Genomic DNA, 20,472 nt, shown 5'->3' on the forward strand with positions numbered 1-20,472 from the left:
CTGCTGGGGGACCGAGGGTGTGCGGTATTGGTCCTCGTTAAACTGTGCTACAGTAAAGTGCTCGACTTCGCACGCAGGTCGTCGGGCTACCGAAGAGAGGATGACATCCCCTCTTCGGTGGAGGATCAAAATTGTGATGGTATGTCTTCGGATCCTCCTCAGGGATGCTTCCCTTACCGTCGCCAATACCCCAATGTGCAGCTCTAGGGCGACGTAAATGAGCTACAATTTCAACTCAATATTTTTAATACAGTTGAACATGTGCGTAATTTGTGGTAAAACGCGGTATAATATACTCGAGGTAAAAATTTGAGAAGCACTATGCACATAAATTTAATTCCCGGTTCCATTTTGGTGCTCACCCTTCTTCAGATAGAAGGGTACCTGCTTGTCTGCGNCCTTGTAATTTTGAACCCAATCCAGAAGACAGGGGAACTCCTGGATCGAGTATTGGGAGAAATTTGCCTTCTCGGAGGACTTTTGGCAATCTAACCCGCATTTGCGTTACACGGAGAGGAAGACCACGAAAAAATCCCACAGTTAACCTGGCGGCAAAAGGGACTCTAACCCATGATCCATCTACCACTAAGGATATTTACCGTCAGCTCTGTGGTCGGCGCAAGTCGGATGCGGTATTCGTATCGACTGGGATTCGAACCCGGTTCGCGCATTGGAAGGCGAACGCTCTATCCCTTGAGCCATCGCGGCTCGCTCTTTCACTTTGTAATTCATCTCAGAGGGCCACTTTAAAATACCTAGACACCACCTTTATAACTATAGATAAAAACATTTTAAAGTTTAAAAGGTGACTGAGAACATGAACACTTTGTTGCGCTCTGCTGCTCTTTATATTTTGCACTTTTAAAATATTTTTATTTCATTATTCGATTGCACTGATTTTGAAAGAAGCAGTCTGTTTTTGGGGTTAAGCAACAAAAGTGATAACGAATAAATAGCAGGAGTTGGCAACGAAGCGAGCATTGACGTGCGTGCAAGGGGAGGGAGCAGGGGGAAGCGGGGAATAACTCCAGGCACGCAACCAAAGGGACATCTATTTGATCACTAAGGACTCTGATATTTTAAATCTGTTGCTGTTATTGTTATTATGCGATGCATTTTTTTTTACATAAGCATTACTCACTAGCAAAATATTTTATGAAAAATCATATATGATTTTCAAAGAAATTTAATTACAACATTTTTGTTTTTGGTTAAATTCATAGAATTTTAAATATTCCTTACATTTAAGATACGTTTTAATATAATCTGCGGAAAAGAAAGCACTTTTTAAATATTTTTTTTCACAATGAGATTTTCTTTGTCTTTCATTATACCAATCTATCTTTGTATCAATGTATCTATGTCAATATATCTTACTGCATACATATTTAAAAGTTATATCTTTCTAAGGTTTTTATTTATTTATTTATTTTCGCACTATTTATCAGGGATTGCACTATTCTTTTCAGTAGCATCTTAATCGAAGTGTTTGTCCTGGGCATTCATACGCCTCTAGGGGTGTGACGCAGTCCCCTAGTAACGTCATGAAGTCGTGTTCTGCTTAGAAATGCCTAAGGTTGCTAAAATTAGAGACCCGTAAAAATCAATTTAATTCATGAATCTATTTTAATTGTTTAAATTTTAAATTGGAACAATCCGTTATTTTTTTTTTTGCTAATTTTTTATGTTATTACTTTATATGTTAATTATCTATGATTGTTTGCTTCAATGTTACTCATTTATAAGCTTATAATTTTTTACAATTTCTTAATCGTACAACTTTCAGAATTTCAGCGTTTTTTTGCAACAAAAAATTTGAAAATGTGAAGCATTTCCGAGGGTTGTTAAGACTCAAAAAACACTCATGCCATTTTACAAAAGTTAAAAATTAGATTTTTAATCAATGGAATTTAAAAGATTATATTTTGGAATTGATAAAATTATTATATTTCTAACGTTAATTTTAATGGAACATGTTCGGAAATTCAAAGTTTGCCTTTAACAATTTTAAAAACTACGTTTCTTTGCTTTATTTTTCCCTTTTTATTTACGAATTGTATTCGTAAATAAAATACAAGTAAAATAAAAGTGAATGTTTCTACTTTTAATTTTTTTTTTAAATGTTTGTTATTTTCAAATAAAAATCAATACAGTTTACAAACCGTTTTCTTTAAATAAGATATCAAAGCATAAAAAATAAAAAGTTACATGTATCATGTGAATTCGGCATACTGATCTGCAGAAATTCTATGAATGGAATAGTTCAAGAACCCCATGTTTTTGACTTGTCAAATTTGTCAAGGGTCCTGCATCCTTTCAGAAAAGAAAAAAAAAAAAAAAAAAAAAAAAAAACCCAACACGGAAGTTCCGTTATATAGAACAAAAAGAAATGGACGTAGGTCATTCCCTTTAGTGAATCACATTCATGCATCCTGGTGGTTGCTTACGTCATTCACTTCGCCAATAAAACAGGTGAATCGAAGCTCACTTTCTACAATTCTGATGACTTGTTTTTATTTATCTCTTTTGAAAGTTTGTTAAAATATTAATTTCGGAAATAATGAAGGAGTATTTTAGAAGCGAGTTTTATTCACTATTTAACATGTAACAGGGTGCGTAGCGTTTTTAAAAAGTGCTTAAAGGTGCTTATTTTCGTTTTTTAAAAGCCCTTAAAAGTGCTTTTTTTATTGGGTGTTTTTAAAAAGTGCTTAATTTTCCTTTTTTCAGAATGAGATTTTTCCTTTACCATGATGATTTTCGCTACGAATTATGCAAGAAGACACATTTCACATTGTTCTATTCAACGTTTTCACAATTCATTCAAACCCAATCAATCTATTTCGGTGTATTGTCAGTCCGTAGTGTATGAAAACGCCATTAGTTTTACATGATTCAAAATTTCATGATTTTTGACAATGGTCAAAAACAATGCCAAAAGGTTTTTTTTTTTCCGACATGACGGTTAAAACAAGATAAAACCGTCAATTGTCAAAAACTTTCCAACCTTGCCTAGTTATGATATTTTTTAAAGTGCTTAAAAATATTTTTTGAGTGCTTAAAATGTGCTAATTTTTTGTTGAGTAATTTCGCTAAGCAACCTGAGTAACTAGAGAAAATAATTGCAGTTTGAAAGTTACTTGCAAATAGAATTTTTTTTAAAAATCAGCTCAAGGTGTACAGAAAGAAAATTTTGCCTAAATGATTTATGATATTGGATTTGTATACATATTTACATAATGATAAAAGGTATAGTGGGAACAGAAATCAAAATAAAATAGGTACAGAGTGTTGATCAACATATTTAAGTTTTTTTTTTTTGTATCGGAATTTCTTAAACTATGTAACCTAAATCGGCTCGTGTTATTAAATTTTGGAGACATAAACAAAGTTTATTTTAACCAATCTTAACGTTGTTAAATTATTTGTGAAAAAAATAATTTCATTTACTGCTGTTAATTGTGTTATTACGGCTTATATTTTAATCATTTAGTTACTTAATTGATATTTTCCACGATAATTTTCCGTTTTTTTAAAACAAATAATAAAGAATATACTATAAGAAAAAATAAAGAATATAGTATTATTATACGTAATAAAGAATATACTTAAAAAAAAATCGTATTAAAATTCGAACATTTTCGCAATACCATTTTGTCTTGCATGTTCTTGCGAATACAATGTTTGCGAATCTTAATGTTTATCGATTCACACATTACGAAACAAATTCAACAAACATTTGCGCGTTTTACTTGCATGTTTTTAATATCAAGGGTTAGAATTTTTTCATAATTACGCAGAAAAAATTCAAAAAAAAATTCACTAACAATTCTATTTTATTCACTAAAGTATAAATCCGTTACAGATTTTAGACTACACGCATTTGTTTTCTTTTTGCTATATTTGTAGAACATAAGAATTAAATAAAAGCTGCGCGGAACTAAATAATAGTTGCCAGGTATCATAAATCACCTTTTACAACTGCGACCCGAACTTCTGCGGGGCCTCAAACACAAGAATTTTAAGTGACCACTTTTATTTGTTTATGAAGCTTTATAAACATTCCAAACGATTCCGAAATTCTCGTATCTCTATTTTCGCCATTTGGAATCAAATAGGCGAGACCGTTAATGCGTTAAGTCGCCAGTTTTAGATTCCAAGCATTTACCTGAAAATGACGAATGCTTCGCGGCAGTGGTAGGGAGATGAGGCGGGGGGTATGGATTGGTGTCTTCACCTGCCGGATAACACAGGTAAGCCGTTAAACACCTGGCTACCGTATGCCATGCTTCAAACTTTGGAAGGATTTTACGGTTTTTTCGCCAAAAGCAAAAGGATACAGGTGACTTACCGTGAATCGATGCTGGCGCCAGAGTTATGACAAATTGAGGGGTAAAGTGTGGCTTTTACAAGCCAGCTGAGAGGGGAACGTGTGCTGAAAATTGTTGCGAAATTTGAATGTTTTATGGAGAACACCCTATTCCGGACTTCCTTGGAAAAAGGGGGTTAGATGTGAATGAATTTATCTAAACTTAAAATGATTTGTTCCTTTTTTTTTCGCATTCAATTTTGTTTTTGATACTTTAATTTTGTTTCATATGTTGGGTTATACAAAATTGATAGCGCATTTTTTGAAATTTTATTTTGCATTCTTTAGATGTAAATATGTAATATAATTCTGATTTTTTCCGATGAAAATTAAATTTATATATATACATAAAAAAAAAGCCTTTAAATGTTGAATTGCTACCAGAAATATGAACCAATTCAAAAATTAAGATTAAGACACAGCAGGATCGGGTGAAAAATCGTCTGCTACAGCGGTATCCAATTCATTTTGATTGTGGAATCCTAAATCATCGACCTTCCAATAACGGAACTAAAATTTAATAAATAAAGTTTACTAGCAGTTGTTTTTTATAATTTATATAATAGAAAAATTAACGAAAAACAATCGTTTTTATCGATAATTGTCTTAAAACTTGACTTATAGCCAGGCAGTTGAAGAACTCGAGAAATCAATTAAGAATTTTTTTTTTTAGTCTATGCATGCGACTTGTGAAATAATTTTGGTTTTCATTGAAATGAAAACGAAAAACAACTATTGTAAACGTTGACAATGGCTATCAACGAAACATATTTCTCTATTGTTGAATTTTGAAGTTCATTAATTGTTTTATTTTGAAATAAAATGTTCAATGAAGATGTTTGCTGAGACAATTTTTTATAAGTGTTTATCCTTAAATAGTTATATAAAAGAGTATTTAAATTTATCTTCCTTTTTTTTGACGTATAATCGAAATATTAAACCATTACTTGGATCTTAATATAATAATAGGTTTCATAAATCATCGCTCTCCTAAAAAAATTTCTTAACTCTCGCAAGTTCAAATTCGGTCATCCACGTGCCGATATCTGGAACAATTCGTATTATTGATTTCAGCAATAAAACTTAGCTATAAAATTCCATGAGCACTCGCCTCTCAATGAGGTGACTCATGTTTCAATCCCACCTATGGCTGGTTGCATGAATTCTGCTCCCGGCTCGTTTCGATCATAGTGCTGACGTAAAAATATCTCCTGCGGTAGACAGATCATGGGTTAGAGTCCCTTTGCTGTAGGCCTAACGGCGGGACGCTTTCATGATTTTCCTTCCCATGTAAAGCAAATGCTGGTTAGTTTCATTAAAAAAGTCTTTCATGAAAGCAAGTTTTTAACAATGCTTGATACAAGAGCCGCGATGACTCAGGAGATAGAGCGTTCGCCTTCCAATGAGGTGAACCGGGTTCGAATCACAGCGTTGGCTGGTAGATACGAATTCCACATCCGGCTTACACCGACCACAGTGCTGACATGAAATATCCTCAGTGGTAAATGGATCACGGGTTAGAATTTCCTCGCTGTCAGGCTAACCGTGGGAGGTTCTCGTGGTCTTCCTCTCCATCTAACGCAAATGCGGGTTAGTTCCGTCAAAAAAGTTCTCCACGAATGCAAATTTCTCCCAATAATGGATCCAGGAGTTCTCTTGTCTTCTGGATTGGGTTCAAAATTACAAGGCTACGGAGTTCAACATTAGTAGTCGTAAACCTAAAAATTGGGTCGGTCGGTCGACGGTTATAAAAATAAAATAAAATGCTTGATACAAGAGCCACGATGGCTCAGGTGATAGAGCGTTCCCCTTCCAACGAGGTGAACCGGGGTTCGATCCCGGCGATGGCTGGTCGATACGAATTCCGCATCCGGCTTGCACCGACCTCAGTGCTGACATGAAATAACCTCAGTGGTAGAGGGATCATGGGTTAGAAAGTAAAACACTCTTTGGAAATAATTTTTAATTTTATATTCATTATTTTTTTTAATATCAAAAGTCACTATTATACAATTCGGAACTTATCACATTGACTAAGAATTTTGCGACTAATTTAAATATCTGAAAAAAGAAATTTGAGTCCACTATAAGCAAACTGCACATTTCTCAGCCGTCCACTATAAGTATTTGAAATAACATTTATTAAATAGCAGTTCAGACGGAAACACTAGAAAAGTTCACATAAAAAGTTCAAAGTTCAAAGCATATGCATTTTCACTCATCTTTTCTTAAATATCATAACTGTGAACAAACCATATATATCTTCGACATTTGTCCGCATTCGAAAAATAAATACCTGAGGGTAAATGCTTAATTAAGGCGAGACCTAAGTATATTTTTTAAATTGCTTCCAAGTCTGAATTAAAGTTAACTGAACGACAGAAATGTCAATTTGACCCAATAAACTAGTATCAGAAAATGTTGATATGAAGTTTATGTCCAATTAATGTCTTCTTAAAGAGTTTTTTTTTCTTTCTTCCTCATCTCCTCGGGTAATGCCAAAGCCTCCTAGAGAAGACTTATCTAAGAGGCTTTGGTAATGCATTCTCCAAACGCGAGGTGAGAAATAACAGCTTCAGATTGACATGCATGAATTAAGTGGAACTAAGCCTTGTACTTGATCAAGACTCGTCACCATCATTATATTCGGTGCCTTGGGCAAGATGGAGATGAATAATTATCATATGCTGTCAGTTTCTAGTTACCACAATAAAGATAATTATGTAAGGGAAGATGGGAATTACTCTGCTGTTTCTAATGACTCTGTAAAGTTAGCGATCATTTAAAAAGTAATGTTATGGTATTTGTAATGAGATATATATAATTTTAAAGAAATTTCTTATTTTTAATGCGTTCACTTAAATTACTTTTATCCAATTTTTTTAAAGAAAAATCGGATTTTTTTAGAGAAAACATTTCAATAAAAGTATGAAGATTTAAAAGGAAAAACAAATGTGAATTTTGCTTTGTAAATTCACAAAATTCCAGACATTCCCCTTTTTCTTTCATACTGTCCCCATAATTCCTTTAATTCTTGTTTTAACTTTAATAACTCCTTTTATGGACAATCTGATTCTATTGATTTAAATCTCTTTGATTATTTATTTGTTTAGGTGGAAGTTAGTTATTCAATCGACGATTCTTACTCACTTTGACAATAGAGAGATTATGGATAGTGTTTAGCACTAATGTTAAATGCTAATCTTATTTTCTAACACTTATTAGTGATACTGTGATTTGTAGGAACATTTTTACGCATGCGCCGTGAAGTTCAAATATCGTTCAAATCAAGAGGAACTAAAACGCTTTGCGAAATCTTTCTAATCACTGAAATAACTTAATATTTTCTTTAGAAACTCACCGGTGCTAAAAAGGATCACCGGTGTTCAACTCAGTAGCCTTATAATTTTGAAATCACCCAGAAAATGAGGAACTACCGAATCAAACAAGAAAACGCATTTTTGTGGAGGGCATTTCGATGGAACTCGTCCACATATGCGTTACTTGGGAAGGAAAAACGCAAAAAATTCCCATGGTTAGCCCGATGACAAGATGATTATAACCCGTCTGACACTAGCAATATTTTACGTCTGTGTAATACTAGAGTGTAATACTTTTTGAATTGACCAGCTATACCTGGAATTTGAACCAATGTCACCTAAGAGCAGTGTTTCCCAAACTTATGACTTTCACGTACCCTTTCTAGATTTTTCGTAACGCTGAGTACAACTAATAAAAAAATGAATGTATTTTTTCCTATAAAAAATTGCACAAAAGTTAAATATCACAACTGGCTGTTGACACCACTAATTATTAACTGTTAACTCTGCAAAAAGTAGTCAATAAAAAATACGTAATCGTAAATTTTCATGGCTAGCTTTGTTTTTAAATAAATTTTTTTGAAATTTTCGTTTGTTGCAAAATATTTCGCATAAGAACGCGTACCCCCGTTAAAATGTTCCCGTACCTCTAGAGGTACGCGTACCACACTTTGGGAAACACTGCCAAAGAGGATAGAAATTAAATTGATATATATAGTGTGTGCATATTTCTCTTATGTGACTTCATAAATTCGGGTACTTCTCCATCTATTGGCTATACTATATTTGATAATTTTGAATTTTTTTTAGAAATAAAACTTGGTCACGAAGTTATTTAGATTTATTTCTGATTCTTTTTAAAATGGCTGTGCAGAAAAATTTTAATTAAATAGTTAAAATTGAAATCAAAGTACTTTCGCGTGGGCAACAGCCAGACGGTGAAAAATTTGGTTAATAAATTGTTTAAAACTAACTAAGGAGTCTGGATTAGAGGAAAGGTTAAAAAATTTTAATATTTTAATGCAGTTTTGCTGTACATTAGATTTATATGTCGTACAAGATAGTTTTGAAAGGTTACTAAGTTGGTCACCAAAGACTAGTAGTATTTATATAATTTCTATTTCATGTTCATCTTAATAAATTTAATAGATTTATTCGAATTACTTTGATATTTTAGCCCCCATTATAGTTGGTAATTAAATCATTAATATTTCAAGCCACTTAAGAGAGCTGATTTGTTTGATTCAAATCGCATCTAACATTCGTTTTACTTAATTTCGTCTTCCAAGAAACTAATTTACTCAGTGTTTCTTTAAAATTGGTTTTTCTTCAAGTGTAATTTACTCACCATTTTTTTGTTTTATTCAAATTTTATTTTCGCTGAAGGTTTTTCGATTACTTCCTTATCGAGCAAAAGTAGATCATTCTCATGTAAAGACGTCCAAACAGTTTATTTTGTGGAAAATCTTCAGCACAATCTTTACCTAACTTTCTCTCTTTTGTTGACTTCTGTCTTAAGCGATTTATTTCTCCATTGTTTTCAAAGTACGTCCGATTCATCCGTAATTTCCGGTTATCGATATGCATTGCATAAATCAAAGCCAATCAAGCATTTAAGTGAGCATATATATAACCTGATCAAGGTTGTATCAAAATTGATTCAAACTATAAAATAAGATGTTGGGAGAAGTTGTCCTTTGTAGGGCGTGATATATTTAAGAAAAAAAGTCGGACTTCTTCATTGTCTTTTATGACAAAAAAAGAATTGTTATCAAATTTCAAGTGAATTTCAAAATACTTCGACGAAAGTTCTTTTGTTATTGAATGCGACATTTGTTTTGGCTAGTTTGTTGTGACGTTGTCGATGAGTTTTGTTTGGGATAAGTAAGCATAGGAGCTCAGATATTTGCTTAGTTGCTTGTGGTTGGAGAATGCCAAACAAAACGGTAAGCAGAGTTTTTTTTCCATATTTGAAACTTTGTATCTATTTCGATCATTTAGATGGATTTTCAATTCCTGAAATGTTTTACGATACGAAATGTTATTTTTTTAGAACTACAGCTATGAATCAGAATGTTAGAATAATTAATAAATTTGACACTAAAAATTATCTTAATTTTATTTTTTTATTATTTTTTTTACTTGCTTAAATTAAATTACTAATTTGCTGAGTAAAATCTACATATTTCACAGCATTTTTGAAAAAAATCAAAATAAAAGAATATAGTTTTATGTGGTCCAAAATATTAGAATATTTCATTATAACCTCTAAAATTGAATTGTAAATGGAGAAACAAATTTGTTTATATTTTGCAGCATTGCCTTTGCCTTTGATCACTAAATCTAACCGATCTTGCATGGAATAAGCAATTTTTTTTTTGTTGCCACATTAGCCCAAGTAGACTTAATATCTCCACCAGTTCAGATTTGTTCCTATGAGCAACTTCTTGTAATTTTTTCTTTACTGTCTCTCATAAATTTTCAGTTGGGTTAAGATCTTTAGCCTTATCCCAGTTAACTTTGATGTATGAGCTGAAGATAAATAATTTTTTGAAAATAAGATCATCTTCGAAAATAAAATAATCTTCGAACAAGTCTTCTGATGATGAAATCATTCAATACTCGAGAATATTTTGATAGGTATCTGAATTAAATTTTTCTTTGAGAATTCATAACCCTTTCATGTCTGTTTGCGCTAGTGCAACTCCATGACATCACACTGGCTGCTAACTACCGAAAATTCCAAGCACTCTATATTAAATGTTTCATGCTTTCTGTATTTTTTCATTCTACTAACTCGAACGCTTTAATTGCCATAAGACACACAAAACATACTTTCGTCATTAAATATCACTTTCCAATCTTTCAAACCCCATAACAATCTTGATTTGCATCTTCTTGCAAGCTTTTGTTTTACAGTCATAAGTGGTTTTGTTTTTGAAGCACAACGTTGAAACTTAAATTTATGAAGACGCTTTAACAATTTTTATTTAGAAACATTAGTTCTTTTTTCTTTCCACTTCCGATGAAAATATCGTACTCTTGTAGAATCGATATTTTTTTAACTGCGTCCTCAGTTTTCTGTTAAGTCTCGCAGAAGCTTTTGAAATTTTATCTTTCCACAAGATTTAGCTTCGCCTCATGCATCAAAACTAGAATCTGACAGTAGCAACTCAAATTTACAGTGCTATCGTGGCCAGCTGATTCACTAGATCTTAACCCAATTGAAAATTTATGGGAGATAGTAAAAAAAAACTGCAAGAAATTGCTCCTACGAACAAAACTGAACTGGTGGTGAGCAGTAAGTCTACTTGGATTAATGTGAAAAAAATGCTTTATTTATTGCATGCAAGATCGGTTATTTTTAGTGATCAAAGCTAAAGACGATGCTGTAAAATAAAGCAACTTTTTATTTCCTTATTTATAATTGAATTTTAGTATTTATAATGAAATATTTTAATATTTTGGACCACATAAAATTTTATTCTTAAATTTTGATTTTTTACAAAACTAAATTGTCGAATTAATTTATGCCTTATTTTTTTTTTAATGTTTAAAAATACCATGAAATATGTAGCTTTAAGTCGTTAAATTTGTTATTTAATTTTAGCAAGTTAAAAATAAATTAATAAAATAGTGACTTTTTAATATCGATTTTTTAAATTATTCTAATAATTTGAATCAGAGGTGTAGTTAAAAAGAAACCATGCTTCTTTTATAAAAAGCAATAGATTGTATAAAGGCTTATAGATATTCAATTGATTTTCATATAACTAAGTAAAGGACTAATTTATTGTAATTTAATTAGTCCTTTACATAGTCCGTTACTTCGTACCAATATCGTCCAAGATTTGACAAGTTCATTTTTTTGTAAGAAAGTTTAAAAGTCTTACAAAATATTCGACTTAGCTGAGAACAAAATATTCCTTATTCAGCAAATTCGTTTTTAGCTAAATAGATGATCCGATTTATTGTAATTAAACATAAATTGGCCCTGGATTTAAGAAGATTATTTTTTGTTAAAATTTTTAAATTATAGGTTATAGAGTTTAGTGTAATTGAGAACGAAATTTTCGTTATCAAGTAATTCATTTTCATGCAATTAAATAGAGGACCAATTGATATTGACTTAATTAAAATAAGTTTCAGACTTGACAAGATTATTTTTTAAATTTTGCAAAACATTTGTTTTAGTTGAGATCAAAATTAGCATAAGCAATTTCGCTGAAAACTCCGAATAATTGGGAAAGAAGACTACATTGTAAGTTGACAAAAGATTAATGACAAAGAAATTACTTTAAATCTACTAGGCAGATCGTTTCGTCTAGCCTAGTGGTCGGCGATATTTTTTTTACAAGAGGGTAATTTTGAAATTTTTCTCTTCAGAAAAATATTTGCAGGTGGTCGCATCACTTTACTTTAACTTTAGATTGCGCATTACATTTGACCAAAAAAAAAAAAAAACATTATACGGATGGATAATCCAATATACATTATCCAATATCAGTAAATTAACCCCGTCATAGATTGCCGAACCACCGGATTAAATTAGAAATAATACCTGGACAGCTATTAACATTTAATTAATTTTCTTATCTGAAATTGTCTGATTTTTCTTCAGAAATTTGTAGTTTTCATGCTTATTATTTTTTTCGTGTGCATTGATTGTTATTCTTCATTTTCTATATCTATTATTGGTTATGTGAATATTGAGGTTTTTGTTTGGTTCTGATCACCAAATTAAATTACTTTAATTACTTCACATTGCTTCATGTCATTCTAAATATTCATGTAAGTGAGGCTGGTTCGTGAATAAATTATTTTATAAGAAGGAAAAAGCATATCCACTGTACTACAAAACGCTATGCAGTTAAAAGAATTAAATATATTTTCACCTTGTCATTATCAAAATTATTTTTCCTTATTGTGTTTCTGATTTGCAACTTGAGCGGGTAAAATATTTTACAATCAAATGAACCAAATATATTTTTTACCTTGTCACTATCAAAATTATTTTTTCAAATGGTGTTTCCAATTTACAACTTGAGCCGGTAAAGCAATCAAATGAACCAAATATATTTTCATCTTGTTACTATCAAAATTATTTTTCCTAATTGTGTTTCTGATTTGCAACTTGAGCCCGTAAAATATAATGCAATCAAATGAACCAAATATATTTTCAACTTGTCACTATCAAAATTATAGTTTTTAATTGTATTTCCGATTTACAACTGTAATATAGGAGAATTGATAAATATATTAATTGAAATAATTTCTAATCCTAAAATAGAGGGTAATTTCCGCATTTGCTAACACATAATATGTAACACTGACACAACGTTACAGTAAATAAGCATTTCTGTATAAAAGACTTGACATTCGGTTTTCTAATTTTATTTGTATATGAAAATATAGTATGGAGGAAAGCAATTTAAAATAATATTTTAAATATATGTATATATATTTCAGTAAACAAACGTTATTTCCTTAATTCAGAATTCTCAAATCGTATGTTGAGGTTTTCAATTTCAATTCTGTCAATTTACGTCAAATGAGCATTTTCCTGTTTCCTCATTTTTGTAAATCAATAACTGAAATGTTTTTTCAAGTGGCTTAATATAAATGACTGTAAAAAATTCATGAGATAATCTTTTGAAATAAAATATATTTCAAAACGAAAAAAAAATGATGTTTGGTTTTGCATTTTTATGCTCAGTCGCAGAAAGTGATCTGTACGAACTTATTGAGAAAAGGGATAACACTCATTTAGTAACATCAAATAGAATTTCTTTTTGCTACGTATCACTTTAGTTTTTTATTTATTTATTAATTATTTTATGTATCTATTTATTTGTTTTTTTCTTAAATGGCATCGGGCTTTGACTTTAGATTCAAATGTACTTTTTTTTAATGCTCTTATATTGTGTTATAGGGAACTATTACATTTCAGCAAAATAATGCATAATGATGAAAAACTTGTACGAAATATCATATGAATCACATGAATAACAATTAATCTAACGGTCGGATTTTCTCATTCTAAGATTGAATATTAATGATTTGAGGAACTAACCTAAAATATTTTTGCTAATATTTTAAATCACAAGATCAGACATAGAATTTGCACTTTCTCTGTATAAACACGCGTTTTTTTATTGATAGATTTGGATTCTTAACCCTCAAAAAATTGGGAAGTAGCCGCAATTTAGACCACAAGAGTTTAGGAAGGAAAGCGTTCGAAAGTTTCATCCAATATTTGTTTTGTAGTCAACTAAATAATTTGCTAATCGAAGCATTTTTGCACAAATTAGTTTATTAAAAAATAATTCTATGCAAGAAATATTTTTTTATAATAACTTAATATTTCATTGTTTATTTCATTATTAATTATAAGACATACAAATTTTTACAACATTCGTCACTGTTAACTAAAATGTAACTAATTTTCAAATGTCAAAATCCAAAATTTGAGCGGAATCGATCAAATAGTTCTTGAGAGATAAACATTTAAAAATGCGACTTTTAAAAAAAATATATTTTTATTTTTAGTGTGAAAAGAAAGAAATTCGGAAATAAGCATTGAGGAGGCAGAACTTTCGACCACTGTCCTGAATAAACAATGAGAATGATTTTTCAGCCGCTCCCATATGTGACAATCCGCTCCGTGGATCAAAAGTTATTTAATTTAGAGCTATACTACAGTTTTACCTCAATCGAAAAATGGAACTGTCCTTTTAAAATGACGCCACGAACAAATAGATTAAATTTAAATATTCATTTCTGGTTTCTTTAATTTAAAAAAAAAAATCCATAAGTATTTTGTATCATCTATACTAGAACTGATTTTAAAGTCAACTTCAATGATGTATCGGTATTTAGTCACGTACATAACATGCAATTTCATTTTGCCATTCAACCTGAAATTCTAACACAATGCAAAGAAAAGTTGGATCTGCAATTTGGCGTGCAAATTTCTGTACATGATTCTTCCTTTCGTGCGCTGAGTCACGTATCTATTGGAGAACACTACTGATTATTCGTTTTCAAGCATCGGTTGATATTGAAATATTTAATTGTGTCACTTTTATTACGTGGAATTATAAAGTCCATGAAAAAAGAATCTTTTATTTTTTCGTCATCGACAGGTTCTTTAAACAACGATCATATTCAAATTCTGACCAAATTATTTTATTTAGAGCTTAATACGCTCTAAGCATTTCCTGCCTTAAAACTCTCAAATCCTACGCAAAGATATAGTATGATTTGATATTTGATGATGTGATATTTTAAAAAAAGAAGCCCAAAATGTGTCTTGTAAAACTTTAAGGCAAATTTGGGCCTCTTTTTTTTCTTTTTGTTCTTGCAAACATGTATCTTTTAATTGGAAATAAAAATCGGAATTTGTTGCCTAGTTTAGAAGCCAAAGGTCCTTTTATAAAGTATGTATTTGGAATGAGGGGATCACAAACTTCTACAGGATGCGTAGCGTTTTTAAAAAGTGCTTAAAGATGCTTATTTTTGATTTACGTTTTTAAAAAGCCTTTATAGGTGCTTTTTTTATTCGGGGTTTGTAAAAAGTGCTTTATTTTCTATCTTTTAAAAAGAGATTTTTTCTTTGCCGTTGCGATTGTCGTTTTAAATTGCAAGAAATGTACGACTTTCACAATTTTCTCTGCAATATTTATCAGAAACTAGCTATGTAAAGTTTTTGAAAACGATTTTAAATTTCATTCATATTACGTTTATAAATTAAGAATTTTCAACGATAAATTTTTTTTTTTATTGCTGCACAGATCCTAATTATGAATTTAATTTTTTTCGGAAAGTGATTAAAAATATTTTTTGAGTGTTTAAAAAGTACTTAAAATGTACTTAGTTCTTGTTGAAAAATGTGGCTACGCACTCTGTTCTATACTACATTCGTGAAGTAATTTGCATCTTAAACGCTTTTGTTCATCCATTCATAAGAAACGTTATAATAAACTTGCTGTACGTTTTTCTATAAAAAAAACGTTATAAAAACAGGCTTTATTTCAATTCTAATTAAAATATTGGGTTATAATCCTTTTGCCGTGGGTAGTTTTCGTGGTTTTTCTTTCCATGGTACGCAAATGCGGCTTAGTTCCATCGAAAACTTTCTCCATGATGATTAGTTTGTCCCAATACTTGTTCCAGGAGCTCCCTTGTCTTCTGGATTGGGTTCAAAATTACAAGACTGCGGCTTTGATTATTACTAGTCGTAAATCCAGAATTGAGTCGGCTGTTTAACGCCGGTCATAATAAAAATAAAATACAAAAAACTTGTTTTATTTTCGAATCTTCTATCATGTTTTATTTTCGAATCTTCTATCATTTTGAGACAGCGGTTTTTTTGTTAGTTTTAACTATATCTTTTTTTCCTCATTAAATAATTCATATTTATGCAGAAATACGTCTTATACGTAATAATCCATATTCCTTAAACAATTTATTTGGAGATCATTCTATAATTTAAGCGTATTTACGTATCCTATTTTTTGATACCCGTTGTAACGTATCAAGCTATATAAATAACAGTTCTGTTTCTTATAAAAAAGCTTTTATTCACAAACAACACAAACAGTAACAAATATCAAGTACCCGGTACGGGATAGTTAAAATATTATAAAACAAACTAGCAAAACCCGTAACTGGTTATATGAAACTCAAATTACAAAACAAAACGAATTTCTAAAACAACTAACAACTCTGTTGCTCTAAAAAAAGTCTTCTAATTTATCGTCTGCTTTTATTTTATTGTTTACCTATTTATGTGTTTATTTTATTTTATTCATGCTTTTGCTAGCCAATTATTTTTTTAAATATTTTTAGACTTTATACCATTATATTTACTTACATCTACAGTTTTTGGGAACATTTCATAGATTTTGGCTTAAAACACATTTTAGTCAAATTTCATTTCTCGAAATTAAAAACAAATATTTTTGGGGCATGCATTTTATGAAAAGTAATTGCCTACCGTCGTTAGATTACCATCAATCTTAAATACGTCACTACATCTCATTCCAGTGACTGAATATACTGAAGTTATCATCAATAACATGTCATATTGATATGATAAATTACGGAATGAAATGTCAATAATCTGAATTGTTTTGTGTATAACTATGGAATTTTTAGTTGATCCACCTGAGGTGACGTCAAATGAAATGAATAGTTCTCTGATGACGGCATTTAATTTTTTCTTGATTTCTCGATTACGAATCAAGAAATTGCATTCTAGAATGTTTGATTCAATCTTAGCAACAAATAAGATTTTCAATTAGTTATTTGTTCAATGATCTTATCTCGATTTCCTAATGAATTGGATAGTGAGTATTCTTTTTTGCTTTTGTTGTTGTTTTTCGTTCATTTGAAGTTTCATTCATTGTGATTACAAAGGTGTTTATCAAAGACTTGAATTGTTTTCGTGCTAATTATAATACATTATTCAGAGATTTCACTTGTTTTTGCGTTACATATGAGATACATATCATAAATTTGTATTGTTTTTGATTTAATTATAATGTTTTTCATAGATTTGGATGGTTTTTGTTTTAGATGAAAGATGTTTGTCAAAGATTTCAATAGTTTTTGTGTTAATTATAAATAATGCGTTTCTTATAGATTTAATTTGTCTTTGCTTTAACACTAGAAAAACTGAACTACCTATATTGCCCAAAAGCAGTCAAAATGACTGCATTGAGAAAGAATAACAAATGTATAAAAAAATTTGTTTAAAATTAATTTTTAATATTTTTGATATTATTTTCAGTTATATAACAAGTTATTGGTAAATATTAACAATAAAAAAATTATATGTTGTACAAAAGGTTACAAAATTCTAAGAAATTGCTTCATCATTGTTTTTCTAATTGAAATAAAAAAGCAGTCAAAATGACTTCCTTGGGCAGTCTAGTGTTAATTATGTTTTTCTCATAGATTTGGATCGTTTTTGAGTCAAACATGATACTGATTTGGATTTTTTGTGCTAAATAAGGCGTAAACATATAATATTTATCGTATGCGTTTAATAACTGTAAACCAGTGTTATTTTGTAAACGTAACAATAAGCATTCAACTCCTGACTTACGAATTGTGTGCTTATTTTAGTATTTAATTTTTTTTTTGTTATTTCAAACAAATTAGCGCAGTTTAAAGGAAATATTTATTTCTAAATTTTCATTAAAATATAACTAAGTCGTAAAATTTAGCGTTTGCAAACTTTGAAAATGTTAGTGTTATGTTAATGTTGAATGGTATTAACCTTGGTACCAAGGTATTACTACCTTACTACCAAGGTATTAACCTTGGTTACTCAATGTGGCTGAAATTAAATGTTTAGCTATGTAGGATTTAATACGTAAAGCAATCGATTTTTATTTCACTAAATCTCTGTATTTAAGCAAAAATTGACTTTTTTATTATTTTTTCATTTTATTTGAAAATTTTGTTCTTTTAAAAAAAATTCTAAAATAATAATTTTTATTAGCTATTTTTTTTAAAGATTACCTTTTGTAATGCATAAACAAATATACTATCAGTTTTATTGAAATTTATAGCCCTAATACTAGCGTTTTTAATGCTATTTGTAGTTTTCAGATTTTATATATTAATGAGCGCTGAAGTATTTAAGTTTAATCCACTCAAATTGTTCTTTTCTCAACAAAAAAAAAGAAAAAAAACTGGTGTATGGTTTTTATTTAGAAGTAAAATTTCAAAATTATTGTGCAGGTAATTTTGAAATGATTTAGTTTTCCTGCTTTTCGATTTTAAATCTGAATTATTCATTTTTTTGAAATGGCATATCAAAGTTATAGATATAAACTATTTAAAACTGTTATGTCAATTATGCATGATGTGAATTTGAAAGTTAACAAAAATGTTTATTACCTTGAAATGTAAAAATTAATATATACTTTAAATTAGATGTACTTTATGCATAAATGTTATCATTAAATTATTTTACTACATTCTGTATAATTTATTTAAATTATTCTTTTTTTTCTTTTCAGAGAAATATGCTGAAGTATCGAAGGTTGCTGTCTAACACACGGCGGCCAGATATCTTCATTAAAGAGCTTAAAGTGAGTGTTTGGTTACTTATTTTAATTATTGAAGAGGCAGAGGTTAGGGGGTGACATGTGAGAAGAATTCAGCTCCCGGCTTGCGCCGCCCACAGTGCTGACGTAAAAATATCCTCAGTGGTAGAAGGATCGCAGGTTAGAATCCCCTTCCCATCGGGCTAACCGTGAGAGGTTTTTGTGCTTTTCCCCTCCATGTAACGCAAATCCGGGTTAGTCTTTTAAAAAGTCCTCTACGATGGCTAGTTTGTCCCAATGCTTGATCCGGAAGTTCCTTTGCCTTCTGGGTTAGGTTCAAAATTGCAAGGCCACGGAGTTGAACATGATTATCGCAAACTCAAAAATTTAATCAACTGTTATAAAATAAAACAACGCCGGTTATAAAATAAAATACAATTATTGAAGAGGAATGCTCTTTTCTGTTTGCACAAATATGCATTTTGAAAAACACCTTTTAATAAATTATTCTGATTTAAAATGATATTTACGGTTTTTATTCTATGTGTAGTTTTTTTCAAGTAGAATTTAATGAAATAATGTGAACCCAAATGTGGTTCAACCGATTAGTTTCAGTGAGTTGGTAAGCTCAAGTTGTGAGTTCATATAATACATCAAAATCTTTCTATTCTGGAAAACTTCTCTACCTTTTTACTATTAACTTTCGAAAGTGTTAGGATTGAATTTTTCGATAGAAATTTCGACCATTTTCTAACTTGTTATGGCACTATTTCGTAAGACTAAATAAGTTGAAATTATTTTTTGATAACATAAAGCAGAATTTATACCAGAATTTTATAGCCAAAGCTGATTTATGGTCAATCAATATTCCTTCTAACAAATATACTCAAATCTCATCTAGAACATACTGCAGAATGGTATTACAAGTTTCAATCTTTTTCTGACCTCAACAAGCTGAATTTAATTCCGCATTATTGCCAAAAGAAATTAAGATATCAGACTTGTTTCGACAACTTTTTTTTAAATATTAGTTAAAATTTTAAACTATTATATATGTTTTTTTATAAAAAATTATAGAACTACCAAAAAATTATTGTTAACACGTTGAATGCCATGGGGGTCAACGGTGATCGGCACTGAGTTTGTTCGTAGCGCCACGGGGGTCACCGGTGACCAGCGAAGCCAAGATTATTAGAAACACATAATTCGAGTAAATTTTAAATTTTTTTTTAAATATTATTATCGTTACTAAAATATTGTGACGAAACTAATGCAATGTAGAACACACAAAAATAGTTTTATTCATATACATAGAGATGCCAACTTGCCCCGGACAACGAATAAATATTTTCAAGTGGTAATTTATTAATTGTGATTTTTGATTTAATAAATTCAATTTAGTAGATTTTTATCCACCACTAAAACTAGCAAAATCTGTCTAATGTTTTCAATTTAGTTTGTAGTTATTTGGCCAGACGGACAAGCGATGTAAAATTAGCGTGGCATTCAACGTGTTAATTTATTCTATATTTTTAATTAGTCATTTTTAGTCAAAAATAAGGCATATTTTTGCATATACACTAAACAATGTAAACAAAAATTCTGTCGCCCTAAGCAAAAAATCCTTTGAAGTTTTTATCTAGAAGGCTATCAACTATGTTTTGAACTAAAATAAGCAAATTTTTAAACATTTCCAAGCGTGTCTTAGCAAAAAAAAAAAAAAAAA

At 30.2% G+C, this 20,472-nt stretch overlaps 1 protein-coding gene across 1 annotated transcript in view; it reads left to right on the plus strand.

Moving 5' to 3' along the window:
* Positions 1 to 20,472, plus strand: part of LOC107438776 (C-Maf-inducing protein) — a 135,804-nt gene that overhangs the window by 67,834 nt on the left and 47,498 nt on the right. The window contains exon 4 of the mRNA XM_043047724.2: positions 18,720 to 18,791. Coding sequence (XP_042903658.1) covers positions 18,720 to 18,791 — 72 coding nt within the window. The remainder of the gene's footprint in view (positions 1 to 18,719; positions 18,792 to 20,472) is intronic.

This window comes from Parasteatoda tepidariorum, chromosome 4 (assembly GCF_043381705.1).
Source record: "Parasteatoda tepidariorum isolate YZ-2023 chromosome 4, CAS_Ptep_4.0, whole genome shotgun sequence".
Taxonomy (NCBI): Eukaryota; Metazoa; Arthropoda; class Arachnida; order Araneae; family Theridiidae; genus Parasteatoda; species Parasteatoda tepidariorum.